Consider the following 24,974-nt stretch of genomic DNA (forward strand, 5'->3'; position numbering starts at 1 on the left):
ACCATTAATTCCGAAGGAGAAAATCTACGATCGTATTTATCATTTTTCACACGTCTGTGATAATGTTTATTGAGGTATAATTTAAGTACCTCAACGCAGGTTTCATTTTCTGGATTCGAAACTGTCGTCCGGCAAACGTAGTTGCCACATTCGCGTTAAGGATCGAAGGGTTATGCAGACATCGGAGAGTCATTCTTATCACCAAGCTGGCGCGCAGGATTCATAGATACGAACACTTGACGCACCCTGTCGGAATGACGAGATGTAATATCGCGGAGCCTGCTGCACAGTGAAGACACAGAGTGACTTATTCTCCGGGTTGATAAATCAAGGAAGGACTCCCGAAGAGTGACAGTTCTTGGAAGATGTTCGGCGGGCGTCGTTGAAAAATATGTGGGGACTCGTGTTTGTCTAGGTCCTAAATAAATCTAATCCAAGCACAATATCGTTTGGAAGCTGTGCGGGCCTTAGTCGGGCCCCGTTTCAACCGGCGTGGCTGGCTCGAGAGTCCCGAGCCCCCCGCGTCGCCTAATTTATGCTGACTATATACGCAGGGTCCTCGCGTCTCTCTGTGTTACTGGGACATTGAAGAGACCCTCGGCTAGCCAAGGGAACGCTCAATGACTACGCTCCTCTCCACCCTGGACACACGCGCACACACACACGTGTATCCGGACCCGCCGTCTTCGGGAGAATATTTTTCGATGACTTGGGACTCACGGTTCAGGGGTCTCGAGAGCCCGCAGGAGTCGTCAGGAGTATAAGGAGCCCGGTGCAGGTCCGGCCGGGTTCCACCGCCACCGTTAAAGGCTCGAATTGAATCGAGCGGCGTGCCGCACAACGAGACTATTATTACCTACCTGCCTGCCTACCAACCTCTCGCGGTGGTGCAGATATGAACGTCATATGTAAATACAACGATGCGATCGTATACAAAACGCGTAATTGCGCCCGCTTGGGTATAATGTGAAAAAGGTGAGTTACACGCATACCTATACGTGTAAGTTTATACCTGCTGGTCGTACTTACAGGTCTCTCGTGCAAGTTTGTTACGAAATGTATGAGCAATAAAACGGGCTTGGAGGATGAGGAGGAAGAAGGAGCCTTTGACATTACCCGTGAAACTGTATGCCTGCTATGTATGCATATACCGTGCCGCGTGTTTTAATGCGAGACCTTGTCCTCCCTGCACCGGTAACGAGTATAGGTAAGTCGAAGAGCTGCTACGGGAAATAATGATGATTACAACAAAACGACGACCGAGTCAACGAATGTCCCCGCTCTAGCCACAGACCGACTGGCGTATCGATTCTTGATTCGGTTCGTTGGTTACCTGCGGTTCTTGGTATTATACAATTGATTTATACGAGTCACGTGACGTTGCCCTTAACTCAAATAAACGTGATACAATTTACCTTCGCACCCCGCGCATTTCATAATCATGCATAACACGTTCAACTTTTCGCACCTTTTTTTTTTTATTGTCCTTAATTTTCTATTCTGCATTCAATCTGACCGGTATGAACACGATACTCGCGTGAGTAGGTAGACACTTACTTCTGGCGGTCGATACGTCTTCTGGTGCATATGGGTCTTCGACCTAAGCCACTTGGAGGTTTAAAAGTCTGCCCTGCAGTATCGAATCGTTCGAAGATTTCAGGGCTTAAGGCGCGCTTACACTTATCTGGTTTATCGCTCCGTTCCCACCGCCCACAAACCGTTGACCAGCTTGCGCTCAGACACAGTTCGATGGGTTTAGGGACCCGACCGGCCCACTTTTTCCGTGCCATTGCTAGATTCCGGTCAGCCCGCAGAGCGGTCGACTGTACCTAATAAAACGCTCGTGTTACCCGTGTGGTAGCGTACGCGGTGTAAGGTGTAAAGTGTAAAGCTCGATTGTTGTGTGTCGGAAAGTAGAGTGTTACCATCCGGAAGTCGGCACGATCGACCCCGCGGGCAACGAGTGTGGACGCACCCTTAAATGGGCCACATCGTGCATGGCATATTTTGTTGGTATGCGAGTCCCAACGTTGCTGCAGTGGGGCCGTTCGTATCTGCGGGTCATTAGCGGACGCAGGCTTCGGTCCCGCGAGATAAAAACTCGCCACGCTTTACTTTGCTCGGGACTTGAGGCCCGGGAATGGCCAGTATGCGAAGGTCAGCCGATTATGAGTAGATATGAACCGTCGGAGACCGTTCTCGGTTTCTCCGAAAATCTATCAAATCCGACGCTTTCCGGTCGCAAAGTAGACGGAACGAGAATTAAACAGAAATGAAACAACAAAGCAGATTCGAATGGCTTCGGCGCATTGAGGGAGAGCGGGATGTGAAAAATAGATCTGTGAAGAGTTTCATTTCAAGAACATTCAGCAATTCGTTGATCGACACGCTTGTGGTTTTTTCACCGTAGACATCATTATTACGTGTAAGAGAGCTTTCGAGGATTGATTAATTCGTGTTCTTAATTTCCAGCCAGCCGGGTAATTGAGTAAAAAAAACATTATTTACTTGTAGTGATACTTGTCTTTCCTGAGGCTACAGTGAAACAGCTGATGTTACATGGGGGAATAGAAGCGAGAGATTGGAGCGTAACGTGAAAATTGGGCCCTATCGCGAGGTAATTAAAAAAAATGTAATCCTTGAATTGTACGTGCGGTATATTCTATTTGTGTGTATTTACATGTAGTATATAGTGTACGAGTAATGGTGCATAACGCAGGTTCACGTGTGCATGTACAAGCGCGCGGTCTACTGCCGATCGTTACGGCCAAGAAGCTAACAATGAAGACAAACTGTTGGAATAACGTCATAATTATTCCGAATAGGGCCCAATAAAGCAACCAGCCGGACAAACAAAATAGACAAAGTAGTCGGCCATTACGAGCCCATGTCCTTTTGGCCCCCCGCTGGCCCTGCAGGAATGCCTCCTCTATTATAAATATATCCACCTAGACTTCACGGACTATACCAGAGGCGTGGGACCACGAGATGAAATACCGAACGCCAATATGGCCGAGGGACTCTCGGGTATATATATATATATATATGTATATGTAATATATATATATATATATATAAATGTATGGTATATATATGGTATATATATATAATATATATGTATATACCACTTTCTTCACATCACATACGGAACTGGATGGGTTTAAATCGAACTTTGAGTCAAACCACTTGTGACAGAATTCAGTGTTTCATTATGTTTTATGAACATATATCTTATATAATACACCGTGAAATACGTGTTACATGTTTCTTAGGCAAGTTCATATAACGAGATACGTTGGATTGTTGGACGAAGACTATGCTAATAAAAATATAGCTACCTGCCGCTGTGCCGTCGTCTTATTCAGAAATACAGGTGAATATATGGGTGTATGTATCCATAGACAGTATAAAAATAGGTACCCATGTCAAGTTGAAAAATTATACTTCTCGAATAGTGGTAAGAGCTCGGAACGTTACTTTGTACTCCACTAGCTGAATATAAAATAGAAAATGCCGTTTTGTGCTGGTGCACTATTGTCAAATTGTCCCCGTGCCAAGTCATCTGAGCAGGGTAGAGGTATGCGGTAACGTGAATTCTTCAATGCTGACGAAAGTATATGGTGGAGAATTATCGTTGGAAGACGTGCCTGGCCGCGCCGATGCCAATACACCCAGCTGCATTGTGCGTGTACAGAAGACCGAAGGTGGACAGGTAAAGTCCTGCACAGGCGGGTAGGATGCAGGTTTCGTCTGTCGAAGAAGACCCCATTCCCCGGCTTTGAAAGGGTGCGGGTGGTTGCACCCGGTAAAAAGGGGCTTTAAAAATGGAAATCGAATTTTAAGTTATCCATAGAATTGGGAAATCGTATATCACCAAAGAAAGATTCTTTGAAAATAAGATGAGGGTATAAGATGCCGGCCGGGAACGTAGGTAGGTCGGATGGTTTGCACGTAAAACGTTCGGTTGGCGCAGCGAATGATGACAATAGCCCAGCAGCACTCGAAGCTTGTTTTCTCTGGAGTAGACAGAATCCCATAGAAATTTCATTTCTCAGGGCAATGAAAATAGTTTACGCTTCGCTTGCCCACCGGGCCGCCGCATGGCAGCTGGAACGCCTACACCCAAGTGGCATGCGCTGTTCCTCTTGAAGGACACCCGATCAATCCGACCCTGCAAAAATCCGGCAATCTGTATTACAGCTGCGCATTGAAAAATGTAGGGACGTTTAGTTGCTACGTCGAAGCGGAGTTGACACTTCTTGTGCGGCATACGCGCGGAGCCCTTGACCGAAGACGGGGTCCGGCGGAGTCCTAAAAACCGGGCAGTCGCTCGAATATTTTTGTGATTTCAGCCGCGGAGCCCGCGAGTAATGGTTTGAATTTCATTCGAAAATGCCTTCTCATCGGGCCCACATCGCTCATACGTCGTTAGAACATACCTCGCGCGCGCAGACGCGACTTAGCCCTCCTCCGAAGCATCTTCCACTTCCATCTCCATCTCCATCTTCACCACCACTACCACCTTCACGACCACCTTTGCCATCCACCGCGACTCCGGGGCAGCGTTTAGCTTTTTACCTAAGAGCGACTACTCAACGATCCGCGATGGGTTTCTGCGCGACGGAGAATACAAACTGGCCAAATCTTCCTCCTCCATCTCGCCGGTATTCGACTTGTGAAATACATGCGCTCGTCCCTGTTCCAACTACGGACAAAACCGTTTGGCCAAATTCATTCGCTGCATGCATGAGTTTCCGTCGTATCAGAGGAGGGGGATTTTGGTAGCGAGATATCGCTCGATGATCGACTGACGAATTGATTTCATTTTGTTCTAGATCCACTGCGGAGAATCAACGATTGTGGTCCTGGACGATTACGACGGAGTTATTTGGCGTCTGGACAAAACGAGCGAGCCTCCGTGGAACACATCGTGGCGTATCGAAGTCTCGGTCCGTCTTAAGGCATCGTCCAGTTTTTGGCTCGACCCCGCGAGACGCATTCCACCGCGAGGAAACCGGGGTCTTTGTGGTGTTGACCGTCATGACGATGATTCCAAGGCGTTCTTTTGACGTTGCAGGGAACAAGTATTGTCGGTACGAGGCGGGCTTGGAAAAGCTGCACTCCCCGCCGCTCGAAAGAATTTCACTTTTTCCTAACGAATTAGCCCGAGCGTACGCGGAATCCGGTCTTCGTCGAAGAGGTTATACCCTTACTCGCACCATACGTTGTCTCGGCGTCGCGACGACCACCGTCGTTGTTGCAATCATTAGGTTCGCTTTATCGTTGAAAAGATTTCTAATCTCCTCGAGAGTATTAATAATAAGGCTTATCGGTTGTTGAAAATCGCCACAGCTCTGCATTAGGCTCTCCAGTCAAGCGTGCAACGTGTATTTGCTTCGCAATTATCGAGACGGCATTATATACATATCCGTTTTCATTCCAGTAAAATTAATCTCGTCGGTACGCCCCTGCACTAATAATCCTTCAAATATACCACTCTCAATTGTCTCCAAGTTATTTGACGTAGATAAATACTTATATACACGTTGCACAAGTCGTTGTAATACCTACTCATATAGATACAGACAAGAATTCTCCCGGCGCACTCTTTCTTCACCCAGTTGGCGTAGGCTGGTTCGTACGTACACGCGTCATTACAGTAGTTGTGTGGTGTTTAGTTTCAAAGATCCTATCTCCCTGTATCTGCGTCTGAAACACGCGTAGAGTCACGGAGGCGGTTGCTACTGGAGGAAAGAACAAGAGAGAATATCGGACGCGTGAGACTGCACCAGGCGAACGTAGGCTAAATGTTTTTCACGGGAGCTGTGAAACCGAGATGAATAGACAGATTATTGATCATGGCGGAGTCTGATTTACCCATCCGTAGCCCTTATCGATGTTTCAGCAGTCGGATATTTACTCTCTCGATTATGTCTCAGAAGTGGCATGATGAGGTAATTGTGTAACATAGGTATATAATAACGAACGATTAATTGGTTATCATCTGACCGAAAACCGAGGTAAAAAATTTTGCACCACGACCCCCCGAAACCAACGAGCAATCTTCAACATCGATATTGTAAAGTTACGAACCAAATGACGGTTACTGAGACGAACGAAAAGATTCTCGGCGCGCGGAAGATACTGGACCGACCAAATCGAAGCAAAAACCTCCGGAGTGCAGTTGGCTCGCGAGTCACAGATCCCGAAGAGATCTAGAGAGAAAGAGAGGCCCGGGAAGAAAGAAAAAAGGAAGATGGACTGAGAGGGGAGGAGGATGCGGAGGAGGAGTGACTGGAACACCGAGCGAAGAGGGACTCTTTGGTGGCAGCGACGATCGCGGTGGCAGTCCTGGTAGTGGTAGATGACCAACAACTATACATCCGCCGTCCCAGCAGTCGTACGCGCTCATCCGAGATCAAGTTTTTCTCGAGTTCCGAACCTCGGAGCGAGCTGCACTTGAATCCAAGTTGGTTTCCTGGCACGCGGTTCGTCCTGTCGTTTATTTCCCCCTCGAAGCTTGCGTCCTCCCGTCCTACCAAGGGTCATTACTTTCTGTCATTGCCTTTAATTACATCAGGTTGCTGCCGCTTGTGGTGGTGGTGGTGGTGGCGGTCGCTGTTGTTGTTATGCAACGTGACCGCAGCTATAACGTTCCTTGCGGAATATCGGTACCCTACGAGGTCCGCGATCCAGGACTCGCCTTGTTGGTCCAGGAGGTATGACCCCACTTTTCTGTAAGGCTCCGTTTCTGAGGAGGCAAGCTGAGGGGGGGAATCCTGATCGACTGCTAGGTACTCCGATTAATCCAGTTCCAGCTCGATAAAATTCCCCGCGCGAGAGACAAGAGTGTGCCGATCGGCCCAGGGTTAGTTAATTAATCTCACTTAACGTATATACAGCGCTCTCAGTTCGCGCGCAATCAAACCTCGACGGAGCCAGGGACGCGAGCACTGATTGCTGCAGCGCCAGCGCGACTCCTTTCGGAGGTAACGAGTGGGACCACCCAAACACCGAAATCATAGCGGGGACGGATTATCATCTGCGAAGAAGTATCGCGCCGCACGGTACCGCCTCGCGGTTCCAATGCTGTCCGGGTCAGGAGCCGCAAAACTGCTGTACACACTTACTTTACGCAGCACTTCACCTTCAGATGATTCCAACCTGAATCTGACAACCCGCTCTTACCGTCAGCTGTGAGTAATCAATTTTAGAACATCCCTTTAACGTACTTTTCATAATAGCCTATCGTCTGCAGAAAATGTCCAGCAGTCAATTTACGGCTATCATATCTACAAGACCTTTATTCAACTATTTTAATATCAACTTCAGAGCCAAAGTAAAAATTAGAAAACTACAAAGTCACTGCCCTCGATACATTTAAACTTTGCTCTATTTTTTTAGACTACTAAAAAAATTACTAAAAAGACTACTAAAAAAATTACGTGAACAAAATGAAATACTGTCAGTATTCAAATGATCTTCCTGGTGATGATCGAAATACATACAAAGTCATGTATGGGACTGTAGAGATATCTTTTCTCAAAATTCATAGACTCGAATAGAAAAAAGTTGAACGTGTGTCACAAAGTTATCCAGATAATGTATCCTACAGAGTCAGAGCTGAATAGTGTTGCCGCAAAGATAATGCGTACAGTGACATGTTTATGGGTAGCAGAATGAATTTTGTACCAACATGCAGCCTTATGCAGCGGTAAGGTTACCGACCTGACGGCAGTATAAACAAAAAAGGGACAGAGAATCGGTTTTTGGATAATTCGAGGGTCTGCCGGCACCAAATACTTTCTGTCCATTTATGCAATTAGCACCTTTGCGCGAGTCGCGTATTTGTGTATACGAAGGATAAATATAAGGCTGAAGACCGGCACTATGTCGCGGAGCCGTAGAGCGATCTGTGACGCGGAGACGACAAGCCTGGCAAACACCGCACGGACCTCTAGATATTTCTGTTTTTTTTCCCGGAAGGACACGCAGAGACACGAAACGTTCTATAGACGATACGAGAGACCGTAGAGATCCTGTAGAGAGACCGAATGGTCTGGTCCAGGTAGCGAGCGTGTTCGGTGTTTGTGTTAATCGTACGAGTTAGCGGCAGATGATGACCGCCATAAAACCGCCTTAAACCTTATAATGGTCTTCCCTTCTCTTCGCTGTTACACGTACCTCTCCTTCTCTATTTCGCTCTCTCGACCGAATCCTCTAATGCGTGTATGTACCTACTTTCCTTTATTTTTTGATTTTTCTCGGGTCGTCGAGAATGACCAAAAAGGCTTTCTCCGCATGTTACTGTATGGTAAGATTTTGGGTTACGCACTAATTTCTCACTACTTTGTACTTTCAAACGATTCCATCGGTCGATCGTATGTATCGCGGAAATACCTATGTCTGTATAACTGCGTACACGTGGTCCGCATACACATATTTATCGGCGCCCCGTTACGCGCAAGCCTTGTGAGTCTTGGCAATTATTGCAGTTGGCTCAATTATACTGCCTGATGAAACTATTTATCCATGCCAGCCGAAGAGAACCGATCTTTGTCCAAGCGTGAAACGGAGTCGTCGAACTTGAGACTTTTCGCATCGCGTCCACTCTTATACATGTTCAAAGTACGTAAGTGTATGGTAATGCATGTGTCAACACCTACCACCTCACTAACTATGTCAGCTCTGGCGCTCGTCGGATGAATTTTCAGCTTCCAGGACTTGAAACGTGATTTTGTATCTTTTCAGATTTATGGCGTTACTAAGAGGAATTTTACTTACGCTATGTCCATCACATCGTGAGAAATTCATACCAATACGAGTTGAGACGAAAGGTTTTAGAGAACGGATAAACGAGAAACTAACTCACCTTCAGAGCGGCAGTGCTCGATCGATTTCCTCCAACGGTTATGGCGTAAACTTCGATCTCGTACCAAGGAACTCCAGCTTCCCGGTCCAGCGCAGCAGCAGTCGACAGAATGCCACTCTTCGTGTCCACTTCGAATAACCTGTCTACCTGTGGACCACCACTTCCCGCGGTAACGTTTGTAACGTAATACTCTAGGTCACCGTTGGGCTTTGGACTACGCGCACTCACTTTTAGTATGGAAGCACCGGCAGCCTCATTTTCGTACACACTACCCTCAACTTGACCTTCATGTTCCCACACAGGCATTTCATCATCTTCAAAAGGTACAATCAGTGTCAAATAAGTCTCCGAGGACCTCCTCTCAGCCTGCACTGCCTCGTCAGTTGCTCGCACACCAACCTGATACTTCGAAGTGCGTTCAAAATCATCCAATGATCTTGGAAGTCTCATGGTAAGTAGACCAGTGCTTCTGTGTACCCGAAAAGTATCAGGATTAATCAGCCCAGACCGCAAAAGTTCATAGGTCACCAAACCGTTGGTACTGGAGTCCAAATCTCTGGCCAATAGCTGTACCACTGGAACTTCTTTACCTGGTTGATAATTTGGGCTACCCTTGTAGGGTAGAATGGCCGCTGACATGCTTACGAAAACCGGCGCATTGTCATTTACATCCTCGACTATGACAGTGACTAACTTCTCTGCAGACAGTTGCGCCGGGATCGGCTGTGCTCTGTCAGTGGCAACTACCACGAGTTTGAAGGTATCAATTTCTTCTCGGTCGATTTGTAGCAACGTGTGGATCACACCGGTGGATGGATTAATGCCAAAACGGCGTACCTGATCTTCGGGATCTTGACTGGCAATGGCGTAGCTTACCAGTCCATTTTCACCAGAATCCGGATCTTCTGCGGTCACTGTGACGATTGGCGTGTGGACGGGAATACCCTCTCTGATCTGACGAACGATAGCGGTGTTTGGAAACGCGGGAGGGTTATCGTTTGTATCGACGACGATAACCCTCAGCGTCGTCACTGAAGTTAATCTAGGGTGACCTCCGTCGCTACATGACACGTTCAACAAGTAGTTATCCAGCTCTTCGTAGTCCAGCGGTTTTCTCAAGTAGAGCGCGCCGGTCAAAGGATCGATGTGAAAGGCGTCTCTCCGATTACCAGCTGCGATTGCAAAGGTTAATTCGCTGTTTGCACCCAAATCCACGTCTTCAGCCTTGAATCTCACTAGTTCCGTATTTACTGGCGTTGTTTCTAAAACGGAGATCTGAGACTTAGTGTCAACAAACTTTGGCGTGTTGTCATTTTCATCTAGTACTTCAATGTGGACTAGCACACTTGAAGAAAGATGAATCTCCAGTCCCGCATCGTGTGCCACGACCGTTAAAGCATAAGTATCGATTGTCTCGCGATCCAATTCGCGAGCTAAAGATATTAGTCCGGTAGCCTCGTCAATGCTGAAGTACTCTCGCTGGTCCCCAACTTCCAAGGAGTAAAACACGTCACCGTTGAGACCTTCGTCAGCGTCGCTGGTATAAACCCTCAAGAGTTGGGTACTGATCGCGGCACCTTCACTCACCTGTACTTTATATGGAATTCTCTGAAACTGGGGAGCATTGTCATTTACGTCGGTCACGTAGATGGTAACCTTAACTTTGTCTCGTAAGCGATTTAGTCCGTTGTCGGTAACCGTGGCTTCCAAAGTAACGAAACTGACGCCGGTATTTGCAACGAGTGATTCTCTGTCAAAAACGTGGAGCGATTTTATAAACCCATTCCGAGGGTCGACGATGAAGTCTTGTTGTGTCGGAGGTAAGGAAAATGTCAACTCGGCATTTCTTCCAACATCACGGTCGGTCGCAATCAATTTGCCAACGAATGTATCAGGCGGTTCGTTCTCACGGATACGGAATATGAAACTTGAATTTGTGAACTGTGGAGCGTTATCGTTTTCGTCGATAATGTGCACGACGACCGGGACCACCGAACTTCTTGGTGGACTGCCCTGATCACTTGCAGTTACCTCGAGAGCGTAGTAATCCTGTTCTTCACGATCCAACGCGCTTTTTACGTAAAGTTGCCCGTCTGGAAATATACCAAATCGACCCTCCGAGTTCCCCTCGGTAACGCTGTACAAAACGCGACCGTTCCGGCCTAAATCCACATCCGATGCTACGAGGGCAAAGAACCTCTCATTTACCGGTGTCGATTCCAAAAGGGACGTTTCGTAGCTCGTCAGCTCAAAAACCGGTGTATGATCATTGACGTCCTCGATGGTCACTCGAACCTGGTGCTGCGCTGACAGAGGGGGACTTCCGGAGTCAGTAGCGGTCACCTCAATTTGTAGAACAGTTCCTGGGGGAGCTCTGATTGGCTTGTCAAGATATATGATACCCGAGTTCAACGCCACTCGAAATTGACCACCAGGATTTTGGGTTAGGGTGTATGTCACTCTGGAGTTCGCGCCAGCATCCCTGTCTCTTGCTCGTGCTAAACGCACTTCCTGACCAACAGCCGCGTTCTCCTTGAGCATGACCTCGTCACCTCGTTCGCCTTTCGGGAACCTCGGCGGGTTATCGTTTACATCCAAAACCGTCACGTTGACGTAAGTCTGTGCATGCGCAAGGCCAGCTCTAGCAGCTACCTGCAGACTGTAATAAGCGATTTTTTCTCTGTCGATGTAGCCCACCGTACTGATGGTCCCTGTATTTTCATTGATCTTGAAGCTGCCTCCAACGTCTCCGTAGACTATGGAATATCTAACCTCAGCTGTTTCGTACCTGGCGACTTGGACGGAGCCCACCTCTCGCCCAATACCAGAAGGCATTTCGCTACACTCACCTCTGTCCTCGAATATCCTGAACTCGTACCCGCTGTAAGTTTGAAATTCAAGTTGTTCTAGGTCCTTTTCTTGGAGAACCTCAACGACAGCGTCTTTCATCGCTCTTTTGTCACCTGTGTCCCTAGCTGATATGGTGAGCTCATACAGAGTCTTGCGAGCAGCTCTCAAGGATCCCTGAAGAGTTACGTCACCAGAACGTTCGTCCACCATAAAAAGACCTTCTCCACCCGACTCTATGGAGTATCTAACCTGAGCATTTTCTCTCGCATCAGCATCCGTCGCCGTTACTCTTCCGATAAACGTACCACCAGACGCGTCTTCTGGTACTGGGAACAAATACCGTTGAGGATAAAAGATCGGTGCATTGTCATTCACGTCTTCCAATGTCAGGAGAACCGTGGCTGTCGAGGACTGTGGCGGAGTTCCCTGGTCTCTTGCGATGACTAGGATCTCGTATTTTGCTACCATTTCTCGGTCCAGGAAAATCTTAGTAGTCAGCTGACCGGTCAGGGCGTCCAGAGCAAAGGTCTTCGGGTAATCTCGCGGCACACTCGGGTGGAGGCTGTAGGCTACACTTCCGTTAGTACCCTGGTCGTTATCGACCGCTGTGAGGGTTGCCACCAGGCTTTGAGGCGGGGTATTTTCGAGAAGAGTGACATTGACAACTGGCTCGGAGAATCTCGGTACCTCGTCGTTTTCATCTAGAACGGTGACCCTGAGATTGGTGGAGGCGAACTTTGGGTTCGGTCCTCCATCCCTAGCGGATACGCACAACTCTACGCTGCCCTGGATTTCTCGGTCGAGGGTTGCTTTCGTCGTTACCAAACCGGTATCCTGATCAATCGCGAACCACTCTTGATCGTTACCCGATTCGAAGCCGTAATAGATCCTTGCATTCAAACCGGAATCCGCGTCTGTAGCCGATATACTTGCGACAAAACTTCCCGGGGGTGATAATTCTGACAATACAGCCGAGTATTCGCTCTGCTGAAATACTGGCTCGTGGTCATTAACGTCGTTCACGCGGATGACGAGATAGGCGGTAGCTGATCTGGGTGGCGATCCCTTGTCTGTGGCTACTATGGTCAAATTGTACTTCGGTATTTCCTCTCTATCCAGCCTACCGTTTACCCGAACAATATCGAAACTCTGCGTGTTGTCCAGACGAAAGTGACCCAGTTCATTGCCCGCCCGGATCTCGACTCTGGTCTCGCCGTTCAGACCCTCGTCGTTATCGATTACCGCCACGGCCGCGACTATCGAGTCCTTCACGGCATTTTCATCGACGGTAGCGAAGCCTGCAGTGGACGGAAAGTAGCTGAAATTTATCTGGGGATCGTGGTCATTTGCATCGAGTAGATTAACGGTGACGTAGGTTCTTCCATCTTGTCGGGGCGAGCCGTGATCCCTGGCGAAGACCGTAATTACGCAACTCTTCGGGCAACTTCCGCCAGGTCGAGTCAGGTTACAGCTCTGCTGGGGACAGTCAAGGGGTTCCGTTGTTGCTATTGCCCCGGTTTCCGGGTCTATAGTAAATTGTCTTTCCGTGTCAGGCAGGTAATAAGTTAATTTCGAATTATCGCCTAAATCTTTGTCCGTTGCGTGAACCATCAGCACCGGACTTCCGGCAGGAGCGCTTTCGTTCAAAGTCACCACGTAGTCGCCCTGCTGGAAGATTGGCGGGTTGTCATTGACGTCCAGAACGGTCACGTTCACTTGAAGGTAACCCAGTCTCGGCGGTCTTCCCCGATCCCTGGCGCAAACGTTCAGCGAGTAAAACTCCACCTGTTCTCGGTCGAGCTTCCCGGTTGTTTCGAGATGAAGGTAGGACGTTTCGCCGGTCGGATTCGCGGTAACGACGAGACGAAACTTGCCATCGCTGTTTCCGTCGACGATCGAATAATCGTCCGCGACTCCATTTTCCGGTGTATCTTTGTCCGTAGCAGCATCCAGAAGTAGCCTGGTATTCGCTGCTGCCGATTCAGAAAAACTAACAGCAATCCCTGGCTCCGGAAACTCGGGATCATTGTCGTTCACGTCGAGGATCGAGATCCTTACCTCGATCGGGTAGGTCGGCTGGCTCGACAGGACAACGAGATCGTATCTGTCGCTGCTAAGAGCTTCCCTGTCGAGGACTCTCGCCGTCCTGATCTCCCCCGTTTCGGGATCCAGCGTGAACTCCTGGGGAGGCTCATTGAATCTGTAGGTGAAATCGGGCTTGACGGGTATCGATCCGACCAGCGTACCCGTCGGTTCACCTTCGCTGACCTTGAGCTTGACTCGCGTCTCAGCTGCTCTACTCTGCATCGCCTGCATGCCCATCATGCCGGTACCGTCCTGCGGTAGCATCGGCGACCTCCTTGGATTAAGACGGATAACCTTTTGTGTCGAGCTAGACGCGATGTAACGAGACGCGTAATTCTCGATACCTCGCGCCCTGCAGGCGCCATGTTTACCCGTCCACAAAAGCCCTAGCGCCAACGCTAGGACGAACAGTCTGATTGACGAGTTCATCTCTTAACCCCTAAAACCCGCACCGCTTCTACGACAAACACTGCGCAGTGTCTTTTCCACGCTCGGCACAAATCCAGCACGATACTACCTGTCGCACTTCATTGTCACCGAGTATCGGTCTCTCATTGTTTATCAGTATCGCACGTATCCACTGTCACGTTAGCGGCATTGTCACCATTAGAAAACTCACACACGCCTGTTAAAAGATGATTATCAATTTACCGCGAACGATTCCTCTTTTCGAACGATCAACATTGTTCCCACTTTTTATTATTGTGTTATAGATAATCTATTTCATCATCGGAATACCGCGCTCGGTCAAGCATACTGGCGTGGACGCTGGTCTTTTTATATAGGTATACAAGTTTTAAAATTCAAGTAAACACGGAACAAGAATTCCCCAGGGAGTGGGGGCACTGACCGACCGGCAACGAGGCCAGCCGCACCTCACGCGCGTCTTCTGCTACGGAACGCCAGTCCGATACCCTTCTTTCACTTTTTACTCTTGAACTAATGTTTTCGAAATTATAAGACCTGAAACGATTCGCGGTATTCTCTCGCGGAACATTATTTTTATTCCGAAAATCAATCACTCAGTCCACAAACTCGCAATTTTACTAGAGTCATTCCGACCTACGGTATTTTGAATTGCTCCTGTAGCTTTCCAAAGTTTTCGCGAGTAATTCAATTTCAGAGTGGGAACAAAACTTATAACCGCATTTACCGGAACCAAGACAACTGTAACATTATTTAGCGAGTTACAACTTTAATCGAGATTAATTACGTCGTTTAACGTACGAATGTGTTTTTGATACAGATAATGATGGTATCAGTAGTGGGATCATATTGTAATTTACCGTCAGACCAATCGACATTGAACTTCGGACATGTATGGGTGATTAGAGATATTCTCCTTAATCATCTGCCTCCAAAGCGCAACCCGTTAAAAAGAATAAATCTCGCTCGCATCCAATTTTCAGTACAACATTCCGTAAACGACTTGGAAATTTTTTGATGGTTGAATTGATGGAATTTACAAAACCGAGTGTTGTTAATTGACCACCACGCACCGAAAACTTAACTCTTAATATTCACTCGATATATGATCAATTGCATAGTTTTAGCGATCACCAAATAATGTAGGCCGAAGCCTCGCACTATTCCGATAATAAGGGCACACGTGACTCCGTGATTAAGAACTGGCACAAAAATCCTGTGGTTTTGAGCAATCGTTGATAATATCCGACACTTGGAATCACTGATCTGCACTGCACACGTCAGAGTATAAATATGTGAAACGAATGAAATGTTTCTTTCACTCTAATCTCGTTTTTTTATTATATTTTGTCGCGCGTACGCGCTGTGTTATCGAAAAACGATCGACGGTCCCGGAGATTATATCGAGCCTCGCGATGGTGAACCGTGGTGTCGGTTTATGCTCAGGGCTCGTCGACTCGCGTTGTCCCGTGTCCGTTTAAGAAAGGCGACATTTTTTGACACGTGAAACGTGGGACCGGCAATGTGGACCTTGACGAAATCACCTTTCTTGGGGACTGACCCGACTCGACTGGCGGTCCCAGGCCGCTGCCACAGAGCATTCTTCGTCGAGGTGTATTCCCTCCTTGTTGGCAAAGGCGGGACCGAGGTAAGGCCGTCTCCGTCACTCCGGGACCCACTCCCCCCTTCCACTCTTCTGCCGAGATACCTTTTGCCCTCGAGGAGCGAGCAATGCGGAGGCTCAGGTATTCAAGATGGCCGCCATCGTCGCCGCCGCCGCGCGCCGGGCTGAACAGGCAGATAGAAGGAGAGAGAAGGAGGGAAGAAAGAAGTAGAAAGGGGCAGGACGAGGAGTAAGAGAGAAGGAGGAGACAGAGGGAGGGAGGGAGAAAGTGAGACGGTGAACGAGAGATGAATAATGCGTGGGGGGAGGGGTTGGTGGCGGGAGGGGAGGGGGTCTCGGAACCTCTCTCTCCCTCCCAGATATCTCTTTTCCTTTTTCCTCTTTCTGCCTTCAAGACTTGAGACGCGGTCCAGCACCAGCACCAGCATCCACGCGGGCCTAGCCGCTCCCGCTCCCGCGACCCGTTACTACAATCAACCCGCTCTAGTGTTCGTCCGATCTTCGCTCTACACTCCACTTCACCATTTGTATGTACCTACGAGTCGCAGCATGCCTCTCTGTCCTACCAGAGGTTGGATCTGGCTACTCTTCCCTGTAGCCAGGTTTGTCTACACTAAATTCACTCGCACTCCGCTGCAGCAGTGGTGTAAGACTAGACGGACACCGGGAAGTGACCCTCGATACCGCGAAATTCGCTGATTACTTAAATTCCAGTACCTACACCTACATCTTATACCTGCTATACGTGTAGGACGAGACCGTACGCACTGACCGTGTTCACAAATTTTTTTAAATATTCGTCATCAAGGATAGAAACTAATGCGAAAAATTTGGATCCAATTATTTAAACCCACGTAATATACAACGAGGGTGTCCTGAACGCCAAACCGTCGGAAAAGCATCGATTCGTCGAAATACAAAAGAAACATGGACTGGTGGAAAAACTTTACCAAGTTATTGAATAAAGCTGACGACGTGCGAAACGACAGTCACGAGTAATTAGTCATCGGGTAATGACACCTGCCTAGGACTCGAACCGGAACTAGTGTTTAATCTTTTGCAAAACTTGATTAAATGAAAGTGAATTTCTGGTTATTGCAAATCCTAGTGGAAACTCACCCCGCCTCTGTCTCCCGGCCGACTCGACCTTCCAAAAATATATAGTTCTATGGATAACGAGCGAGACACACGCCACATAATTAACTCGACCGTAAAAAATAGCTGTAAACATTCTGCACTTGCAATAATTTAGTAGAAATTACTTGCTGTCGGAGAGCGAAACGAATGAAACAATTGGTCCGTTTTTCATATTCGCAATCAGATTGGCCTATGAAGTCGAATATATTGAATTTGTGAGATAACATCGATATACATATGCGATACAGAGTTCTATTACGGTAGATGCCCGAGTAGTGTGTAACTTGGGAGGCGCGAAGGTGCAACCTGCAAGGTGTTGCCGCGCACGTCTTTGCAATTAGATTAATCTTAATTAATGGCACGGGGTTATCGGCAAGAATCTTTGCGCTTCGGGGATAAGGTATAAGGTGTAGAAGGCTATAAGGTGCACCGTGTACCGCGTAGGTATATGCTTATAGTTGAGTCGTGCGTACATAACGCGTGGTCATAGTGCGTACGGTGAGCTTAACTAATATTTAGACAGCGAACGCGCGCGCCTGTTACGCTACCGATTGCCTTTTGCCTGCATAATATTGACAATGTAAAGCCTTTGTTACACCGCTTCGGCCGGAAAGTTGTGCCTCGAATTTAGTCCTTTCAACTCTTTGAATCCAAATGGTATACATACACTCTTAACTCCGGTCTATATGATGGCACCGCAGCCCCGTCAGCTCGAATACGTACTCCGCCGTACAACACAAACACGGGCTTAAAAAATTGCGCAAACTTGTTTGAATAATTTATTCAATCGCCTTATTATCTTTCTTATGTATACAGGTATATATACTTGTAGTTTTATTTTTTTTTGGGGGTATTTCTTTTTTTGTTCCTCCAGCTTTTTTTATCTCTTTGAAAATCAGGAATCTGCTTGGTAATTAGACGTAGTCCGTCCACGCGTGTATATACGAAGTGTCTATAACTCGGCGGCGCTTCTCATTCCCCCACAAATGTAAAATGTTGATCGTTGATACGAAGTCATTGCGCTGGGGGGATAAAATTCTCCTTCTTTCTTTTTCATCTATCTTACCCAGCATAGGTATATATACCTGTATCCAGGCGTAGCTTGTGTCTGTCTCCGTTGGGAAAATTTAACCGAAATTTATCGTCACATTTGTTTGGCTCGAGTCAACGTGTCCAGACTAACTTCTATGCGCATACATACATGCATGTATATGCTTCAATTTAAAATTATGTTTGAATATATATTCATGATAGGAGACGGTGACTACACGATGCAGGTTATTCGATTGACACGATAAGATCTGTAATTTACAAAATATATACCCACGAGAGAATATGGTAAAAAGAAACATATGGGATATGAGAAAAACCAGATGAAAAAAACATTATTATTATAACCCATACGGAAAACACAACACTCTACATGTATACGCACGTATGCATGTTTCTCCGTGCAATGCACATAGGCGTACACGCGTCGAGTCATCGAAGTCTCCTGCGCAAGCGATGTCGCCGCGTCGATTGGTAGTTGATGTCACCTGCAGCATCAGCATCAGCGGCAGCCAGCAGCCCGCAAGAGAGATGCTCGTACTGTGGAGAGCGGCGCGCGCCTCCCGCATCGACTGCAAAGCTGGAGGTCCAGGGGGATGGGGAAAAAAACTTTCACCGATTTGTAGACACAAGATCGTTCAACGAATTCATTGACTTTGCGCGATCTTCGTAGTTTTCGGACATCGATGTGAGTGAGTTTGGCTGATTCGAGGTATTACGTGTATTTACGTACGTAGCACTATTCCGGAAAGCCGACACACGTATCACTGGATTTTAGTTATACCGAATAGAATTTTGTAGCTCGGGATAGAAAAAAAACAAAACAAATTATCGGATAAATTATGATTAATTTTACACAGTCTTATACCTCATTCTTTTAAACGAGGCTTTGCGTGCCTCGGGACACTCGTACTTGTTACTTTATAGACTCGTGCAACAGAAGCATCCCAGCACGCTCCTAGATGTGTAAATATAAATACCAACGTATACATGGAGAGTTTCACCGTATTAACGAGAATTAATTTACTGCAATGATTAACGGAATTGTATTAAACGATTATCGCCACGCTTTGATCAGCTCAATTGAGATAAATCTAGGAATTAATTATTAACGCATTTTTCGATTCGGAGAACCAACCTCAACAGGTTATATCATAAGAATGTGCAATCCCGCTCATTGAGACACGTGAAATTTGCAAATTCATTACGGAATGGTCTTATTTCTTACTCGTAATTTCAATTTTTTCATCTATAAACATACATACACATAGACCACACTATGACAATTATAATTCTCTTTTTCTTTTCGGTTTATAGTTTTCTATTAACCTTAATCCCTTATGCACCTGACTGCATATGTTTGCCAGTAAACGTCAGGGGCCACCGAGTTACATTAAAACGTTAGAATTATGTGGAAGCATTTCACCTCCCTGACATTTACTACTCAATCTTAATACTTAAAATCTAATAAGTTTCCTTAGTCGCACACCGCGCATGCAGACGCGTATAGGTATACGGGCATTCTTGATGCATACATAACCGCGGCTTGGTCCATACCTACCATCTCATATTATACGAGTTGTCTGGACGTTGCACCACAAGTCTAGGCCCGGTTAGACGCACCGAGTACGCGTTCTACATCTTTACGAGCGCACATCCACAACTACAATTTGATAGTTCTTCAACGGACTTGGACGTATCACAACTGCTAACAAGTGCATCAAGTTTCTTTGAACTTTGCCACAGGCTTCCTAACAGTGACAACTCACTTGCGTATGAAATGGAAGGGGCGATAAGACGTGGCATGCAAAAGTACCCCGACTGACAAATTTTGTAGAATATACATACTTTCGCGTCTAAGAGTTGAAACTATCATCTCCTGGTTTTCGCACATCTTTCACTCGCATAATGGCGACGTACATTTATAGTATATAAATAATATGTTAATACATTCCAAGTAAACGGTGGCTGGCAAGTATGTGCGGTACCAGGTTAAACGTTGATTGGTGAAAAGGTGAACCCAATCAGGGTCCTTTGTATTTCCGAGAATCGTTCGAGTCCGTCCAGTCTAGTCTACATCTGTTCTCGCGTGTGCAGCTTCCCTCCTTCCCCCCAATCCCCTCATCGCCGTTTGGGACCTTCGAGGGCCCGCGTCTCACCCTACGACCTGTATCCACCATCACCTTCATTCTCTACGATTGGATGTACCGTATAGATCTAGGGCTCATCCGAAATGGAAAAACCAGTCCCAAATGATCTATTGACGGAAGACGATGTTTGAGTTATTCGGCCAGGATTGTGTTGCACACGTATATTGTAAGGTATGCGCCGCTTGTATGCCTGTACATGTAGGTGTACATACCTACAAGATACTAAATTCGAGCCTTTTTTGCTCTGCGTATTTCGATTCACGCTTCATTTGTAATTCACAGCCTTAATGTGGTCGCCGGATTATCCTGGATGGATGGGAAAGCGATTTTTCCAATAATATCAGCAGGTTTCCGAGTATTTGAGTGAATAGGAAATCGAATGATGTACGCATTTTCCAATTTCATCTTCTTAATTGTTTATTATGAAGATTTTATCACACGAACATGAATTTCTAACAATTAGAGTTCGTTAGAGGTATATGTTTCTAAAAAATTTCCCACCGCTTTGACTCTTGATGCGTAAATATCGTTGAATGCATTTACCTACAATGTATAATGCAACGTTCGGTTTTATTTGCTTCTTCACTGATAAGCAGATACCCACTTGCCATGGATGCGCAATTTGCATTCATCGATACTCTTGGCGTGCATAACAATGTCCTTGCCGAGCGAATCAATCCCAATGCGGGAGTGCGTACATATATACTTACATATAAATATACCTATACGTATTATACTGCATTGGATAAACGGATAATGTTCTCAGGTAGATAAAAAGGGTTCACAATTCTTCCGTAACGAGGATAGGTATATAACTATATACCTATATATATATATATATATATATATATATATATTATATAATATATATATTTTTATATATATAATATACCTATAGGTACATACCGTAGTGCTGGTCAATTTTAACCAAATCGCTTACATACTAGGGTCAACGCCTCTGCATACCAATTATACCTGTCTGAATGTACAAGGTTATTCGCCCCCTATCGCGCCGTTCGGCCATAAACGCGCTGCATCAATCCAAAAACAGATCCAAAGGCGAAAGCTGCGGTTTGCCCGTCGGACCAACGGTGAAACAGAGTCTTACTGTTCCACCTTCTAAGTAAGCCGGTAGGTTCAAAAAACCACGCCGACATATCTTCTCCGCAGTTATTCGACCACAAAAGCTCCACCAACGGTTGGACGATCTATCAGCTTTCGGACGGGTTTGGCTTTGAACAGCATCCGCAGGACCTGGCACCCGGCTGTTCGACGCAGAATGTCGCTCCGGGTCATAAGATAATTTGCGGCTGTAGTTAGTTTGCCCGCAGTACGTAGGAAGCCTCGTTCGTATCGGTTCCTACATTCTATGGTGCCCCGTCGTCGAAAAGGTTGAAAGTTTGCACGCTTGTTGGATATTCGCTGTAAAAATTTGAGGGGACCAGTCTTAAGGTAGCGCGCTAACAAATACGCGGAAATCGAGGAATACAGATATTTCCCATCTAACATAAATGACCAAGCCGTTCGATGGTCTGATTTCATTTTTCAATCTTCGGAAATCAAGCTGCAGTTTTTTCGATACTACTAACAGCAAATTATTCATTAATAAATTCCAGTTATGTAGAACATTTAAAAAGGGATTACTACCAAACTTGAGATATATTTTAATCTTAGTTGAAAAAATATTCTTCATATTTGCACCTCGTTTATCAAAGATAACTTAATACTGTGTTCAGCGTGTAGAAATGATGGACATGCCGACGATACAGATGTATATTTACGAACACGTGGATGTGGCTCGGTTATAGGATATACTAAGTACCACATATTTAGTTCGTTTAGTTGCTTCGGTAAAGAAGTTATTTTTCTTTATATCGTGAGAATTCACCTCTGCTTTGTTCTCGTTATTTTTCTTTACTTTATTTTATAATATATTTTTTTCTTCTCCTTCTCTTGCAGAAAATTTGCACCGACACGCGACGTTCGTTGCTGCAGCGTTCGAAAGGGTTCGAGACAAAAGGGAGATGGCTATTGTCGTCACATGTTTCACTGCAAGTTTAGTTCGTAGGTAATTCAGCTTCGTTCGGATAACGTGAGAAATAACTTTGGTGTAGGTACGTTGTACATATGGATACAAGGTTCTTGTACGAAGGTTAATGGAAGGTCGATACAGCGATGCTTGCCTGAAAATTCCATCGCAATTTGGGCTTTCCTATAACGCGGTACAAGCTGCGTGTCCACCTTCTTCTTCAATATTGTAAACGGTTATTTACTTTTTCTTTTCTTTTTAACGACAAATATTCATGAATAATGTACCAAGGTAGGCCAACCAAGAGCACGAATATTTTCATTTCATTGTTCGGTAGGTAGATCTATACCGGTATAATAACATATAACAGCCAAGAGAAAGATTCGATAAAATCCGCTGATCGCGGTGAGTTCCGAACGAGGCTACCTAATACCGTTAATTGTTAGTTGACCTCAAGATTATTACGTGTCTGAGCTGAGTAATTACTTTGCTCATCAATTAAGACCATCCTTAGCACTCACTAAAATATATTTTCTCACATTCTCTTTCCATTAGTCAAAAATTTACATGGCATGAAACCTTTATCGAATTAACCGCATGCGGACATTCACGTCTACACATTGAGGATACTCTTTTTTTGTTCAGTGATTTTTGATTTATTGCTCAGCTTCGTTCGCCTTTCATTTAACTGTCTCAAGTTTCAAGCATAACTATCATAATTGTACCGGTAGCTCTCCCAAGACTGGAGCCAAGATCCGCAATAAAAGATTAATTTGTGTCTAGCTACAATATTTCACAAAAAGAATTTACCAACAACTGTCATTGCAGATGAAAAACAATTTGCGATGCGAATAACAGTGCTAATAATCAACGCTGATTGTGCATTCGCAAAGGATGAATGTCCCATCGATGAGACGTAAGCTGCAAAGAACATTCGCCTCATGTCTCCTGCCGCCATCTCTTGACAAGTGCGGAAAAGTCAGTTGTATTATGTTGCCCTGTTGGCGAGAGTTTATAATATATGTAAGAATTTCAGGAGTCAAATGCTTTCAGTGGCAGTAATATTTTATTATAAAACATGAACGACAGCAACGTTTAAAAAAAATTGTTATGATTATCTATTGTCTATGTTTTAGGAGCTCCATACGCATCAGGCATCCTTTCGATCGTGTAACGATGTTGAGAAACGTACATTATCGGAACCCCAGGAATTTTCCGAATTCTTCTTTTCAGGTCCTTATCGTTGGTCGCAACAATGTAACATTTGTGCTAGAATCAGAACCACGGTTTTCATTGCAGTGTTGAAATTAGCTGATTTAATTAATTTCTAAGGTGAAAAACCACGAGCGGTATTCACTCAATTATTACCTGTGTAACTCTGTTAACAAGACAGTCATCCGCATATGTTCCTTTATGCATACAATGTACTCTTTCAAATCTAGGATCCTTGATTATCTTTAATGCTATTTTGTACTTTGCTCCAAGTTTTTCCAATTCTGCCAAAACACAGTCTGTTATGTACGGTATACATTTTGCATATAGGCAGTCCATCATATTTTGCACTATATCAAGTTTATTTTTTATGGAAAAGTTGATGAAATTCGTATCAATTAAAATGTGATACGGTGGACCAAGTTGCGTATTATATTGGAAAAACAATGCCGAGGATTGTTGGGGGCTGAAAGTACACAAAAACAAAAAACAATAATCTATAGTTATTTCTCTCACGTTCGATTCAGATCAGAATAATTAATTTTTCTTACGCTTCTTTGATTTTTATCTCCGTTAGATCTTCAGGTTTCTTTTTTCGTGGCGGCGCTCGCTGTTCTAATTTTCTGGGATTAAAATTGAAAAAGATGAATATATGAATAAATTTGTGTAAGTTGAATGTAGCAAATAAATAGGTACCAAATTCCAGTAAATTAAAAAAATGGACAGACTTTGTCCCAGTTGTATGGATGTAAATTGTAAAAGTTAAATGAAAAATGTTACGAAAACTTGCAAGCCTCTGAATAGGCAAACGCTCGACAAGATTGAAAATAAGATTTAAAGAATAGGGACTTTTGTTCCGTAGTTTACTTTTTCATGACCTATGAAACTTACATCCTGGAGTCGCTTGGGCTGATCATTTTTTTCATTTGTGCGAATCTTTGCATCACAACCTTACGCGTTTTCTTATTCTTTCCCTGTAAATACATAACCTCAATTATTACGTTTGAAAATACTGTGCAAATTTAACATCAAATTTCTTTTATTACAGTATTCAAAAACAATACATAATGTGCGCTTACCATTTTGTAAATTCAGTTGCGGAGAGTTGCTTAATGGATTAAAAAAGTGTTTACACAATTTTTGACGGGGCCAGCCACGAGCACCTTGTTTAACACTAAGGTTAGTTTATGTCCGCCAAATTCAGCCTTCAATTTTGCAAATCCACTAATTTCTGAATGACTTGAAATCTAGTGAAAAAATTGTGAACCGAAAATATCCTCGTGTTAATGCCAAATCGGAAACTTTGCAAACAGTTTAGTAAACAAGACGTGAACTCGACACAGTTTATTCCTAACCTAAAAGTGAACGTGCTTAAATATTTCGACCCGTGATTTCGACAAGCGAAAGCTAGATCGAAGTTTACACCCGTGCGGTTAAATGCCGTTGGAAATGTCGTTGCTCGTTAAATCCGTGGAGAGAAACACGAGATGAGAGACAGTGACGGGAACATCGGCTACTGTGTATATGAGGAAGACAGAT

At 45.3% G+C, this 24,974-nt stretch overlaps 2 protein-coding genes and 1 long non-coding RNA gene across 3 annotated transcripts in view; 1 reads left to right on the forward strand and 2 right to left on the reverse strand.

Moving 5' to 3' along the window:
- LOC107216624 (cadherin-related tumor suppressor) overlaps positions 1-15,789 on the reverse strand; it is an 87,781-nt gene extending 71,992 nt beyond the window's left edge. Inside the window, exon 1 of the mRNA XM_046734926.1 lies at positions 8,873-15,789. Within this exon, the coding sequence (XP_046590882.1) occupies positions 8,873-14,236 (5,364 nt within the window). The 5' untranslated portion in view covers positions 14,237-15,789. The remainder of the gene's footprint in view (positions 1-8,872) is intronic.
- LOC124293581 overlaps positions 1-23,185 on the forward strand; it is a 39,121-nt gene extending 15,936 nt beyond the window's left edge. Inside the window, exons 2-6 of the long non-coding RNA XR_006903451.1 lie at positions 4,836-7,196; positions 8,752-9,041; positions 9,175-9,323; positions 22,154-22,308; positions 23,052-23,185. This is a non-coding gene — a long non-coding RNA (uncharacterized LOC124293581). The remainder of the gene's footprint in view (positions 1-4,835; positions 7,197-8,751; positions 9,042-9,174; positions 9,324-22,153; positions 22,309-23,051) is intronic.
- An 85-nt stretch (positions 23,186-23,270) lies between these two features.
- Positions 23,271-24,970, reverse strand: LOC107216634 (rRNA-processing protein FCF1 homolog). Its single transcript, XM_015653883.2, has 5 exons — positions 24,515-24,970; positions 24,327-24,409; positions 23,987-24,058; positions 23,592-23,901; positions 23,271-23,492 (listed from the first exon to the last, which is right to left on the reverse strand). Exons 1-5 carry the CDS (start codon positions 24,515-24,517, stop codon positions 23,349-23,351), a joined length of 612 nt encoding a protein of 203 aa, XP_015509369.1. The 5' UTR covers positions 24,518-24,970; the 3' UTR covers positions 23,271-23,348.
- Positions 24,971-24,974: the final 4 nt, after the last annotated feature.

The sequence above is a fragment of the Neodiprion lecontei genome, chromosome 3 (assembly GCF_021901455.1).
Source record: "Neodiprion lecontei isolate iyNeoLeco1 chromosome 3, iyNeoLeco1.1, whole genome shotgun sequence".
NCBI classification, from domain to species: domain Eukaryota; kingdom Metazoa; phylum Arthropoda; class Insecta; order Hymenoptera; family Diprionidae; genus Neodiprion; species Neodiprion lecontei.

Bases quoted from the DNA above. Each gene is read 5' to 3' on its own strand.
- LOC107216634 (XM_015653883.2), bottom strand. The intron at 24,059-24,326 runs GTAAGTTTCATA...TTTTAATCCCAG, and splicing joins AGCCCAAGCGACTCCAGGAT to AAAATTAGAACAGCGAGCGC. The intron at 23,902-23,986 runs GTAAGAAAAATT...GTGTACTTTCAG, and splicing joins GAGATAAAAATCAAAGAAGC to CCCCCAACAATCCTCGGCAT.